General features: G+C 35.0%; 3 protein-coding genes across 3 annotated transcripts in view; 1 reads left to right on the top strand and 2 right to left on the bottom strand.

The window, feature by feature from the left end:
• Window positions 1–561: 561 nt before the first annotated feature.
• On the bottom strand, window positions 562–5,001 carry LOC100632369 (transaldolase-like). Its single transcript, XM_003386501.3, has 10 exons — window positions 4,901–5,001; window positions 4,777–4,847; window positions 3,256–3,379; window positions 2,949–3,056; window positions 1,951–2,082; window positions 1,832–1,892; window positions 1,667–1,781; window positions 1,439–1,568; window positions 918–985; window positions 562–868 (listed from the first exon to the last, which is right to left on the bottom strand). The coding sequence occupies exons 2-10, from the start codon at window positions 4,844–4,846 to the stop codon at window positions 705–707; spliced, it is 972 nt and encodes a 323-aa protein (XP_003386549.1). The 5' UTR covers window position 4,847; window positions 4,901–5,001; the 3' UTR covers window positions 562–704.
• Window positions 5,002–5,069: 68 nt separating this feature from the next.
• LOC105312722 (synaptonemal complex protein 1-like) lies at window positions 5,070–10,260 on the top strand. The gene is made up of 26 exons (XM_011405588.2): window positions 5,070–5,198; window positions 5,274–5,369; window positions 5,462–5,643; window positions 5,691–5,758; window positions 5,810–5,942; window positions 6,051–6,120; window positions 6,172–6,245; window positions 6,314–6,422; window positions 7,362–7,456; window positions 7,506–7,690; window positions 7,740–7,785; window positions 7,838–8,050; window positions 8,107–8,154; window positions 8,204–8,266; window positions 8,317–8,379; window positions 8,420–8,536; window positions 8,582–8,644; window positions 8,704–8,961; window positions 9,012–9,083; window positions 9,145–9,222; window positions 9,265–9,336; window positions 9,392–9,451; window positions 9,508–9,568; window positions 9,616–9,713; window positions 9,763–9,849; window positions 9,966–10,260. Exons 2-26 carry the CDS (start codon window positions 5,276–5,278, stop codon window positions 10,110–10,112), a joined length of 2,556 nt encoding a protein of 851 aa, XP_011403890.1. The 5' UTR covers window positions 5,070–5,198; window positions 5,274–5,275; the 3' UTR covers window positions 10,113–10,260.
• A 239-nt stretch (window positions 10,261–10,499) lies between these two features.
• Window positions 10,500–14,326, bottom strand: part of LOC100632494 (coiled-coil domain-containing protein 6-like) — a 5,912-nt gene continuing 2,085 nt past the window's right edge. Inside the window, exons 4-8 of the mRNA XM_003386502.3 lie at window positions 13,923–14,051; window positions 13,224–13,470; window positions 12,621–12,860; window positions 12,082–12,233; window positions 10,500–10,836 (exon numbers count right to left, since the gene is read on the bottom strand). Coding sequence (XP_003386550.1) covers window positions 10,759–10,836; window positions 12,082–12,233; window positions 12,621–12,860; window positions 13,224–13,470; window positions 13,923–14,051 — 846 coding nt within the window. The 3' untranslated portion in view covers window positions 10,500–10,758. The remainder of the gene's footprint in view (window positions 10,837–12,081; window positions 12,234–12,620; window positions 12,861–13,223; window positions 13,471–13,922; window positions 14,052–14,326) is intronic.

A 14,326-nucleotide genomic window follows, 5' to 3' on the forward strand; every position in this document is an offset into this window, starting at 1 on the left:
TAGTGACCACGGATTGCGGCAAGTTACACAACATGGCTAGTGCACGTATTATTAGTAATAGCCGATGAAATACAGCTGGTATTTACACCCAAAACCAGTCAAACAGGTTTTCCATACCACACTAAATAGAGTCGGCATAACAGCAGGCCACCAACATACTTGAAGGGTATAAATCACACTCCAGGTGCACCATAAGGTCTCATGCAGCACTATAATACTAGCTCATACTCTGGTACATGACACTTAACCCTGCATGATTTGAATGTTATGCCGTCATTTGGTTGATCCCTTTGCTACTGGTAGTCTAGTCATGCATTATTAAACAGAGTGTTATGCAATGTTATGTAAGACTCAAGCAGAACAAGCACGCCAAGTTTTGATTTCACAATAATCCTCCTAACATAACTATGACATAGTATAGATAAGGATCAATCCCATTTTATCCTTACTTAAAACATTGCTGTTAAGATCATTATGACAATCCTTAGATGCTGTACTATTGCGGTACCAATTACCAAAGCAGATATCCTAACTTGCACACATTTGAAAACAGTGACTTTCAAGTCATGATAGCTAGGACTATACTGCTATAGTAACTTTATTTGAGAGTCAAAACTAATAAAAACTACATACAAATTAGACACAATAATAGTGGAAACTACAGCTAATCAGTAGAAATGTCATTAATTGGCTGTTCCTTAAGCTCATGCCAAGAGCCTTTTCTTGATAAGCTCCTCAAGTTTGAGTGTGTCTGCAGCAAACTTGCGAATTCCTTCAGACAATTTCTCAGTTGCCATTTGATCTTCATTCAGTTCCCAACGGAACTTTGCCTCATCCAGTGTCCATTTCTCCATCTCGGTCTTCTGAGCTACAAATATCAAAATAATTATTATATTATTTTTGTTAGACTTATGTACCATCTTCAACTGAGAGTTTGCGTGTTACAGTATCAGTTGAGCTCTGCAGTTCATTCAATAGCTTTGGCCTGCAATGGATGAGGAGAGGAATATTACTCTTTCCTCAATAATGCTTTCATTATCAAAACACATGGATCATCTATGCTAATGGACATGATTGCTATTATACTGGAGCAGTGACTACTGATTCTTCTTCATTGAGTTAGGGGCCATAAAAATATTTAATATTTGTAAGGCTACTACTATTATAATAAATACAATTATAATGGTCACCTAATAGTATAGAATAACAACAATAGTTATTGTGTCATTCACAGTAACACACATCAAACAAAAGCTGTTCTCATAAACCAAGGTAACCATACCCTCTCATGAAATATGTCAACTATCACACCTTGCATTGACTTACCATAAATGGTCAAACGTTAAGATCAAATTCTAATTTAATTGCAAGCAAAAACCACATAATAGGGACTATACTTTAACATTAGCTATACGTAATATGTGGTACATGTACTTACGAGATGGTGAGATTATCACAACCGGCCAGCTCTGTGATCTGCCCAACGTTCCTAAAGGAAGCTCCCATTACAATTGTTTTGTAGCCAAACTTCTTGTAGTAATTGTATATTTTTGTGACAGACTTGACACCTAAAAGAAATAGAACACAGTACATCTATAACTCAGTGATTCATTCAGTATGTGTACTGCATGAAATTTCCAATAGAAATAATACGTTAAAGTCAAACCTGGGTCATCCTTAGGAGCGTATGTCTTTGTATCTGTGTTCTTAACATACCAATCAAATATCCTACCAACAAATGGAGAGATCAGTGTGACACCAGCCTCTGCACATGCAACAGCCTACAACAACAACAGTGATGAATAAAGAGAAGGAAGCTGAAGACTTATACCTGGCAGAAAGCAAACAGGAGGGTAAGGTTGCAATGGATTCCATCTTTTTCTTCCAGTTCCCTATTAGGCAATAACAATCAACTTCAGTAGCTCTCCCCCCCTCTCTCTCTGTCTTTACTTTGCTGCTTGTATTCCCTCCCAAGTTGATGCTAGTTTAATGAGGACTCTCTCTCTACTGATCCCTGCCTGCTCATAAAGCTCTATGAACTTCCTTGCTTTGCTTAAACTTGCTGCTTTATCAAAGGACAACCTGTCAGTACAGACAATGCATATTACACATAAAATAATGACAAGCCCATTCATAAATAGACTTTGAATAAAGGTCTATCCTCCAATTGGATCAATGCTAATTATGCTATCTTAGTTGGTAGGCAACTCTTAATTAGAGTTCAAACAACAGACTATAGAGGACAACCTGGAGCGGATTATGTAAGATTAGGTAACAATAGCTAGACTGATGCCTGAGAGACTGATGATGAGTGGTTGATGACCACAGTACAATAATTATAGTCTGAGAAACAAATTAGTCAGATGCCTTAGGAAAATGATAACTCTAACGTCACAACAACCGATGGGATAGACAATACCAGTTCCCGACTATGTGTCTCCAAATGTAACTCAATTGTACATTTCAAGTGTAGCAATTTTTTAAATATTTGATGAAACAAGACTCATTCTAAGTACATGCACTAGTATATACATAATTATAACAAATCAGTAGCATATGATTATAAATGGCTGCCAAACAAAATGTAGTAATAATTATCATAACAATTTTGATAATTCATTATTATCATATACACTACCTCAAGTGTATAAAATGAGATCTGTACAAACAGATGGGCAGTAACAAGCCTGCCATAGGAGTCCTTCTTTCTTAAAATAAAACTGAATCACCTGTTGTTCACCTTGCAAACCAGCAGCAGTGAATAAGGCATAACAACAACAATATCTAGTATTCCTGAACTTTCCAATTGAATTACTAACCCACTAATTCCCCCCAAGAAATTATCACATTTCCATTACAATAGTAAATGCATTAATGCTATTAGATTTGCTCCTGGAGCTGCTAAGGATGCTAATAGGACTTTACTATGAGCTCTGTTGTCGCCCTACCTTGCATCAACTTCAGTTGAAATGCGTCCAGGAACAAGCTTCAATATCTTAACACCAAAGTTGACGTATAGTTTGTCAATGGCAGCTGTAACTTGCTCTTCCACATTACTAAGTAACGAGAAATGACAATTAAAATTAGTTGTAATTATAACTAGTAGCTTATCATGCATGTCTTCCACCCACACGTTTAACGAGCATTTGAAATTAACTTATCCATAATTATTAATTTTAATAATTAATAATTTTAATAATTAATAATTTTAATAATAATAATAATAATAATAAATAATAATAATAGTAAACTAACTTGGAGGCTTGCTTTCCATATGCTACAGCATCATCAACTAGATCATTATACTCAGGCATTTGTGCAGCAGCAAAAAGGAGAGAAGGATTAGTGGTGGCATCAGTTGGCTTGTACTGATCAATTGCTGTGAATAATAAGGACAAGTAAATAATATGCCTACTTTGTCAAAAATATTGCTAGGAGAGAAATTTTATCTGATACATATACAAGTTTTTATGTTGTGTATCAACTTTGAGCTGATTCTAATCAAAATTAATTTTTTACAAATTTTTCAAGTTACTCAAAAATTGGGTCAAAGTCCCTGTACTATAGTACAGGAGTTTTGGCTGAATTTCGCCAAAAATGACAAGTAGAAAATTCTTTATTTTTATAATGTTTCCTGATACATATACATGTTCTTATATTGTGTAGCAAGTTTGAGCTGATTCCAATCAAAATTAGATTTTTTATGAATTTTTTAAGTTGCTCCAAAATCAGGCCAAAGTCCCTGTACTATAGTACAGGGATTTTGGCCGAATTTTGCCAAAAATGACAAGTAGAGAATTCTCCATTTTTATAATGTTTCCTGATACATATACATGATCTTATATTGTGTAGCAAGTTTAAGCTGATTCCAATCAAAATTAGATTTTTTATGAATTTTTTAAGTTGCTCCAAAATTGGGTCAAAGTCTCTGTACTATAGTACAGGGATTTTGGTCGAATTTCGCCAAAAATGACAAGTAGAGAATTCTCCATTTTTATAATGTTTCCTGATACATATACATGTTCTAATGTTGTGTAGCAAGTTTGAACTGATTCCAATCAAAATTAGATTTTTTATGAATTTTTTAAGTTGCTCCAAAATTGGGTCAAAGTCCCTGTACTATGGGTCATGGGATAAATTTCACCAAAAATGAAAAGTAGAGAATTCTCCATTTTAATAATCTTTCCTAATACATATACATGTTCTTATGTTGTCTATCAACTTTGAGCTCATTTAGATAAAATTTGAATTTTTTATGAATTTTTAAAGTTGCTCCAAAACTCATGCTGTTTAGCTCCCTTATTAGGATAATGCTTTGTGTGATATAGAGAGTGCCCATTAAGAGAGGCTATAGCTGCTATACTGTACCAATGAAGCCCAATAAATCTATTTTGTAGTACTCTATATTTATACATATTTATCTTCTCGATCAATTGTCGATAACTATTAGTATTATTGATATGCCTTTATGCTGTGTAGTAAGTTTAAACTGATTCAGTTCACAAATTTCTGAGTCAGATTAATCAAAAATTTGCTCAAAGTGATGCATGCTGTTGCATATTCTAATTTGCAAGAAGGAAATGAAATCAATATTGTCTCTGCTTGCTTACATAATAAAGGTATCTTGTTAAAAATTGAGGATAATGAACACACCCATAAGACCATAATGTATTGACCCATTGCAGGACATTTAGTTATTATTAATACTCAAGCAAAATCAAAGGCATTTGAGCCCACCCTATCAAATTATAAAAACATTAAGCCCTCCTTTCTCACCATTAATGTCTCCAGTGTCAGCTACAACTGTAGTAAACTTTTTCAACTGCTCCAATGAATTATCAGCCATCCTACAGAGAAAGAGCTCCTATATCAATACAAGGCAAGATACTTCAAATGGTACCTTGCTTTTTTCCTGCTAATGAACTTGCTTTAATTATTATAATTAAAAAGACAGACCTTTCTTTCAAGTCAAGGGCTACAATTACACAGGATATGCTGCTTTTGCTGAGTCGATGGGCGTGGTCAAGCGAGGGAGTTACGTGACGTCATGATTATTATGTGACGTCATATCCTGCTGGAGGTGTGTCGTTGTCAAAACAGCTGCTGGTTTCCATGTGGTTCATCCAATCAGTTTCTTTCCCGGGTACTGTGTTTCCATTGGCAACTCTGTTTACATCTTCTTGAGCTAGCCTCTGAGGGTAATTCAAATGCAGAGAGAATTTATGCAATTTAGCAGTCTCCTTGTTATTATTATTAAGTTGTTATCATTTTAGACATGCAAGTCCTCAGGTCAAGGGAAATGCTGTCTTTTAAGCACTCTGGTCAAGCCTTGAGGCACAAAAACCATTCATTCAGGCAAGAGAATAAAGGTGCTTTTCAATCATTAATGATTGTAATTAATTAATAATTATAAATATCGTAAAATTAATTTTTAGAATTTATTAATTATTTATAATTGCAGAAGAAGTTCACAAGCAGAGTAATGAGCGATTGGGTCTGCTCCACTCTCGTCTCCAGCAGGAGGCTGAGAAAATTCGCCAGTGGAAGAATTCCACAGAGCTCGACATTCAACAGAAAAACCATCAGCTCCAAACTGCTCATCAACTGATTGACAAACAGCAAAAATCTTTGATTGATGTTCAGGTGAGCTTAAGAGGAAACATACCAGTATTAATGAAATAAAAAATTAGTTGAAAAATGACTCACTGAGCTCACGGATTGAAGAAGAAATAGCTAATCAGAAAGAAATACAGAGAAAGTACTTGGAAATACATGTACATGTACTAGCATGTTCTATTATACGCAATAGGATTAATTCCACTCGTGAAATGTGTAATGCTCTTAAAGAACACGTCTTTAAAGTTGAGCAGGCTGTGGAATTAGGAGAGTCAGACAGACAAAAACTAATGGAAGAGAATGCACTAACGCAGCAACAATATATGGTACCATATTAATTATTAATTGTTTTATGTGTGAATGTAAGATGTGCACAGAAATAGTAATACTTAGTGCATGTGGGTATCATCATACCATTTCTTTCAATATTGCAGGAGCTTTTGGAGCTATTTAAATCATTAGAAAAAGAGCAATCAGAGAAGTATGACTTGCTAACTAAAAACAGTATGTACATGTACATAATGGAGTGATAAAGGTAATGTTCATTAATTTTAGTTGAAGCAAAAGAAGCTGAAAATGAAGCATTATTAGTACAACTATCAGAGCTTAAAGTCACCAGTGAGAAAGAGGTTAGCTACACTAAGTACACTTATTAATTAATTTATTTATTTATTTTATTCTTTAATTGTTGAATTAGATTTCAACTTTGCAGAGTGAGCTGGAGTCATTGAGTACCAACTTGACTGAGACTAAGAATACAGTTGTACTTCAAAGAGAGAAAATCACTTCTTTAGAGCTGGAAAATGGTACAGCTGCATGTACAATTGTACATGTATCTCTATTGTGTATGTATCAATGTACATATCTCATTAAAGTTTGAGTTGATCACAACTGAAATTTTGGGTCTTGAGCATTACTAAAAATTGATCAAATTTTGGAAAAATACCTAAGGCTATAGCCCATGGTTTTTTCCGAAAATTGGCCCTGAAATCACTCCAAATTTTCATTACATTTTCTGATACATATTGATGCCCTTATGCTTTGTAGAAAGTTTGAGTCAATTCCGACTTCAATTTTTCAAGTTACAGCCATTTTTATAAAATGTGACCATAATTGACAAAAGGTACCTTATGGCGGATTTTAAAATTCATCATTATGATGAAAAATATGAACCTGTAAGTGCTCTTTTAGACAACTATTGTTTCTAAAAGTTGCATAGTACCTTTTTGCATCCTCTGGAGTAATTTCATGATAAATGGAGCTTAGCAAGTCGGATTTTTAAGGCTATAAAGACCAATTTTCCTATCCGCCATAAGGTACCTTTTGTCAATTATGGTCACAAATGTCAAAATCCTGAAAAGTACCCAAGGCTATAGCCCATGGTTTTTTCCAAAAATTGGCCCCAAAATCACTCCAAATTTTTATTACATTTTCTGATACATATTGATGTCCTTGTGCTATGTAGAAAGTTTGAGTCGATTCCGACTTCAATTTTTCAAGTTACGGCCATTTTAAGAAAATGCCAAAATTCTGAAAAATACCCAAGGCTATAGCCCATGGTTTTTTCCAAAAATTGGCCCTGAAATCACCCCCAATTTTTATTACATTTTCTGGTACATTTTAATGCCCTTATGCTTTGTAGAAAGTTTGAGTCGATTCCAACTTCAATTTTTCAAGTTATAATCACTTAATAATAAACCAAGCTAAAAATACCTCCATTTTATACCCTTTCTGCTTATAAACAGATAAACTTGAGCAAAGAGTAAATGATGGTGAGTCTGCACTTAAAGTCAAAGAGTGTGAGCTTAAAACCAAAGATGAGGAACTGGAGAGCAGAAAGGTACATCATAAAGCTTTATTGAACTAAAAATTACTAATGATAAATGAAGGTTGAGCTGATTACTTTGACTGGTAATATAGAAGCACTGAATAATGAGATTAGCCAGTTAAAGTTAACATGCAGTGAAGCTCAGAAGCACATTACTGATCTGACCAGTACACATCAAAAGAGAGAGAATGAGCTGATTGATTGCTGTGGTGGGCTAAAGACAGAAATAGAAAAAGAAAAACAGAAGTATGGAGTCCTACATGTATATGATTTGGCTGTTGACTATTATTAATAGATTAGCTGAATTGGAAAGTCAATTGAAGGGTACAGAAAATGAAAAGGTTATAGCCCATCTACCATATGCATTTTCTCATACTGTTCCTTCCTTAATAGGCATCTCTTGAGAGACAATGTGCTGACCTGAATGAGAGCTTAGCTGCAACACAGACTGAGAAAGCTAATCTTGGAAGCCAACTCTCAAGTCTTCATGAGAGCCATAAGGAGCTCACTAAGGATTTGACTCAATTAGAGACTGAACTCTCAGCATGTCAACAACAAATATCAACACTACTGCTGGAGCTGAAAGAGAAAGAGAATGAAAAAGAGGTACTGTAATATTGATTATTAAGTTTTGCCCATTATACATGTATGCCCCTTTGCAGGCTTTAAGAACTAAGATGGATAGTTTGTTGGAAGAGAAAGACAAACAAGTTTGTTTTGCTATGATTATATGTGATGTGTAACCTATAATTATTATAGATAGGAGAAATGATAAGGAAACTAGTTGAAATAGAGAGTATTGTTGAAAAAATGGAAGAAGAAGTAATGGAGTATAATATTATTATCATGCTTTATTATGCATGTATGTATAGAAGAAAGATTTGCTTTTGATTCTGAAAGAGAAAGAAGGTTCCATTCATGACCTTGAACTAAAGGTACATTAAAGTTTTATTTATCATTATGATACTTTTATAGAATAAATCACTGGAATCAGCAATGGTGATGAATACTAAAGAGGCAACACTTGAACTGACACAAATCAGAGATGAGGTGGACCAGAAAGAGAGGGTCAAAGAGCAGCTGCTAAAAGAAGTATGAGCATTAAAACTTATATTGTTTTATAATTTTATTTATTAGAAAGAAGATTTGAGGAATGAATTGGAGAAGCTTCGCCAGAAAATAAAAGAATCAGAATCAATGGTAAGAGCATATACACCTTACAAGAATACTTTTGTATTCCATTGCTCACATACTTATAGACTTTAGAACTGAAGAAAGAGATTGCTGCAAAGACCAAGTCAATTCAAAGCTACGAGAAAGAGATGGAGCAAACGAAATCTGACAAATGTCGGCAAGAAAAAGAGAATCAGCTACTACTGAGAGAGAAGGAAGCATTGGAGAAGAAGATTGAAGAGATGAACAAGGAAGTATCTTCTTGCAAGAGAACGGAGGCAGAAGCCAAAATGAAAATGAACTCACTTGCCGAGGAGACTGGGATGACACTGGAGAGATACAATGTTAGAAATTATGTGGATCAAATGGCATTAGTAAATGTACATGTACATAGGCTGAAAATGCTCGTATTTTGGAGCAGAAAGCTAAAGAGATACTGTCCCTGCAAGAAGCCAAGGCCTTGGAGGTCAGCAGCCAAAGCATGATGTGCATGATGTAAAATTGTTGAGACTGAATTTTATATGCAGGCAAAAGGGAAAGAAGAAATGAAAAGGAAAGTAACAAAACTAGAGAAGGAAGTGCAAAGGTTGAATCAAGAAAGAAAGGTATTTGGAGAGAGAGAGTCATGATAACATACTATTGTTTAGGAATGTGCTGCTGAAGACAGTGAGCAGTATCAAATGGAAATTGAGAGTTTAAAGCTCCAGCTTAAAGAGAAGGTTAGATGTGCAATCATCATAAGAGTAGTCACTTAATTATTGTATTGTTTTACAGGAAGAAGAAGTAAAGGAGCTGATAATGGCAGCCAAGGTACTTCAGCAACAATTAGACAATGTAAAGATAATTATGATCACAAATATGAATTTATCAACTATTATGTATGTATGTAGGCATCTATGATCAAACAAAAAGAATTAGCCACAACAGCAAGCAAAACTATTACTCCAAAAGGTAATGAGCATAGGCCATCATATAACGGCATCTTATTGGCATTTTAGCTGGTCCACCTCTTAAGGCACCATCAAAAAGACCTTTCTCCTCTATAGAGAACACTCTATCAACCCATACTAGCAGTCAGACTAAGAAAAACAACAAAGTATTGGTATCAGTAAAAATTATAATCATACTGATAATATAATAATTAGGAGACACAAGAGAAAAGGAACTTTAGACAACTCTATCCTGATCAAGAAAATGAGACACCACCATCTTTTAAAAAGCCTAGAACAAAGGTATGAGAGTATAATTGATGCATACAGTATACACTTGAAGAATATACAGTCATGGACTCTTAGTATTAGCAAGAGTAGATACTCTTGGTCTATTAGACTAGTGCTTTATTTCATAGCCATCATATTCCCTAACTCCAAACACAACTGGAGGAATGAGGGGAAGGAAGACTTCAAGAGGGAGAGGTGCTCAACCCAGACAAACAGAAAAGAATACTTCATGGTTTGACACTGATCCTGTGTTTGGATTCCCAATAGACAGTTAAAATATCAACATTCATGTATCACTGTAGCAATTATTGTTATTATTATTAAAAATCAGCAACCTTTATTCTCTTATTCTTGTATAAACTGTACAGAGTGTTATTATAATTATTTATGTATCACATTATTGAAGAATAATAATTTACAATAGTCAAGTTCATCTGTAATTTTTACCTCAAAAAGTGACAAAAACACATACATGTACTCATAATTGCTTGTATCAAATTTAAACTGATTTCAATCAAAATCAAAAATTTTAAGAACTTTTAAAGCTGCTAATCACTAGAAGAAACTTCTCCATTTCATTGTTAATGTTTTTGCCAGTTTATATGAGCTACTTCATAAAGTACAAGTATGGCCATTATTTTTAATTATTTTGAATAGCAAGGTTAAGATACAACTATTATAACACAACAATTATTCATCAATTATTATACATAAAGCAATAATGTGTGTGTGTGCGAGAGAGAGAATAATGGGGACAAAATGAAATAATAATAACGACAACACGATAATAATAATAACAATAAATGGAAGTGTCTATTATTATTTTGTCATTATAAGTATGTACACAATCAATCAACTCAAATCATAGAATAGATTAAAGGACAATGAGAGAGAGAGAGAGAAGGGACTTTAGCTGTTCTATCATCGTGTGGTTGGTCTCTCCCGACCTTTAGCTGATGAAGAGGAACCACCACTGTTGGTTCTGAGTCTACTCTGTTGCTAGGGGTAAAGGGAATAGATCGTGAATAATAAACACTGTTCAGAGCCAATTTAAATAAAAAGAATTAGCTACTATTATTGTACAGTGGGCCGGGCCTTTAGAGCAACTGTAAGAGTTCAAATTTCAGTCAGAATCGATACCTCAAACTTTCTACACAGCATAAGGATATCAATGAGTATCAGAAAATGTAATAAAAATTTGGGGTGATTTTGGAGCCATTTTTTGGAAAAACCATGGGCTATAGCCTTGGATATTTTTCAGAATTTTGGCATTTTCTTAAAATGGCTGTAACTCAAAAAATCAAAGTCGAAATCACTTCAAACTTTCTACACAGCATAAGGACATCAATATGTATCAAAAAATGTAATAAAAATTTGGAGTAATTTCGGAGCCTTTTTTTGGAAAAAACCATGGGCTATAGTCTTGGGTACTTTTCAGAATTTTGGCATTTTTAAAAAATGGCAATAACTCAAAAAGTTGAGTTCGAAATCAGCTCAAACTTTCTACACAGCATAAGGACATCAATATGTATCAGAAAATGTAATAAAAATTGGGGATCATTTCGAAGCCATTTTTCGGAAAAAACCATGGGCTATAGCCTTGGGTACTTTTCAGAATTTTGGCATTTTTAAAAAATGGCAATAACTCAAAAAGTTGAGTTCGGAATCACTTTAAACTTTCTACACAGCATAAGGGCATCAATATGTATCAGAAAATGTAATAAAAATTGGGGGTCATTTCGAAGCCATTTTTTGAAAAAAACCATGGGCTATAGCCTTGGGTACTTTTCAGAATTTTGGCATTTAAAAAAAATGGCAATAACTCAAAAAGTTGAGTTCGAAATCAGCTCAAACTTTCTACACAGCATAAGGACATCAATATGTATCAGAAAATGTAATAAAAATTGGGGGTCATTTCGAAGCCATTTTTCGGAAAAAACCATGGGCTATAGTCTTGGGTACTTTTCAGAATTTTGGCATTTTTAAAAAATGGCAATAACTCAAAAAGTTGAGTTCGGAATCACTTCAAACTTTCTACACAGCATAAGGACATCAATATGTATCAGAAAATGTATTAAAAATTTGGGGTGATTTCGGAGCCATTTTTTGGAAAAAACCATGGGCTATATAGCCTTGGGTATTTTTCGAAAAATGGCCATTCTTTAAAATGGCCAAAATTTCTTAATGGAATCAACTCAAACTTTCTACACAGCCTAAGTACATGTACATCAGATAGTCTCTTACTTGAGTGGTGGGTGGTTGAGACGCTGTGGCTGGTGTAGTGTGCAGTTGTGGATTGGAGCCTAGTGAGGAGGTCCTGCTGTGAGCTGGCGAGGGAACAGCAAACACAGCTGGAGTCCCCGGGGCAGCTGGTCCTGTCATACCACCATGAAATGCTATAGGATAGAAATATTTGAAACATTTTAAAATTAGTAAAAATTAGTCCAATTGTATATTAATATAGCAATCAAACACTATACACAGTTTAGATTGTCCTGCTACAGCACATACTAGAGGCACTAGGTAAGTAGTTAGTTCTACCACACACAGGTTCAGATACAGTACATGTGGATATGTACATGTACACATATACATAATGTATACTGTCAAATTCTTTAGTAATCTATACAAACTAGGTACAAATACCTTCTTATAAAGGTTAATGCACTTTATCTCATTATAATTATTTCATCAATAATACCAACTTGATACTACTAAATGAATACGCCCTTAAATTCTACAAATAATTAACACAGCTTCTCAGTACATGTACATGTACTTACAGGCTGGGGAGAGTGATCGTCTTGTTGGTGATGGGGAGTAAGGGGTGGGGCTGGAGGTGTGTCTGTATCTCTCGTTGAACATTCTCTCGTCCTCCATTTCAAGGGAACTCTCACTCTCCGAGAGGTGACGAGATATGGCCTCTCTCCTCTCCACCTCCCTCACCAGACGACGCTGGAGCCTAACGTTCTCTTCTCTCAGAGCTTTCTCTTCAACAACAACTGCCCTGATCTTCTCCTTGTCTGTAGGTAAGAGAAATATCATCATTATTAGAAAAGGAATTAAAGTGGACTAATAGGAGCAGATTATACATGCACATGTATAAGTATAATAGCATTAAATGTAATGATGACACCATTTCTCTCTCTCTCTCTCTCCAGTGTATGTACATGCACAGCTGCTCCTGTAGTATACCATTAACTCTCACTAGAGCTGCTCCTACACTAAACTCTGACCTCCCAAATCACAAACCACTCACAATAGTAACAATAATAATAACTGACTATCCTACAAGTACATTTATATATACATGTACATATCCATGTACATGTATACATGTATATAACATTTTATAATAATAATGTACATGTACATGTACTCCATACTTTGTGCTTCAGTGGATGCCAAAAGTCGTTTAAGTCTATCAACTTCAGCTGACAGTTCCATAATACGAGAGTTGAGTACAGCTGGATTGGACCGATCGTTAGGAGAGGGGGGAGGGGTGGTCCCTAGTCTTGTCTCCAGCTCTCTCTTCTCAGACTCAACCTTCTCCATTCTCTTCCAAAGCTTATTCACTAACATCTCCTGCTCTTGTTCCAGAGTATTCTCTAGATCTATCTTCTCTCGACGGAGCTAATGAAACAAATTAAATGGATGTACATTAATTGTTGCTGTCTGTTAAAAGGAGTTGTCACAGTGTCCATTAAAAGAGGCTGTATATTGTTCCTAATATCACACATTAACGTGATACTAGCTAATCCTTTTAACGCCATAATCACAAATTAACGCTTAACATAACATGGACCGTGTTGGATAACACACTAAAGCTTAATTCCCATACTAATGGTCGCTTAATTAGGTCACTAGGGACTGCCATTGAAGCCCATCGGATTTGTAAGAGTACAAGAAGAAGAAACTATGAAAGTTAAGAGAAGCTTTAAGACAGTCGTCATTAAGTTGATATTAGACAGTCATTCCCTGGGGCAATTTTGCTTTTAAAATGCTAAAAGCTCAGACAGGTACATGTACATGTACATGTAAATGTAGATGTGTGTATTTATCAATGCATGAGTAAGTGGCTGTACCTGCTCTAGTGTTGCCTGCTTTCCAACTGTCTCCTTTTCTAGTCTGTCAATCTTCTTCATCAGTTTACTCACATGCTGCTCCTGTTCCTGTTCCAACGTTTGTTCCAGCTGCACCTTCTCTTGACGCAACTACACAATAAGAAATATATCGGCTAGTCTTCAGTAGTGTATCCGACTCAATTACAAACACATGATTCTTAATCATGTCCGCTTTATGATTCAAAGAGATGCAACATGATAACATAATCTCTTTTTTATAATTCCCTTGAAAATCTCTAAGACTACTCACCCATAAATTATCACTCACAAATTATTGGCACATCTCTCTCTCTCTCTCTCTCTCTCTCTCTCTCTCTCTCTCTCTCTCTCTCTCTCTCTCTCTCTCTCTCTCTCTCTCTCTCTCT

This window comes from Amphimedon queenslandica, unplaced genomic scaffold (assembly GCF_000090795.2).
Source record: "Amphimedon queenslandica unplaced genomic scaffold, v1.1 AMPQUscaffold_13414, whole genome shotgun sequence".
Lineage (NCBI taxonomy): Eukaryota > Metazoa > Porifera > Demospongiae > Haplosclerida > Niphatidae > Amphimedon > Amphimedon queenslandica.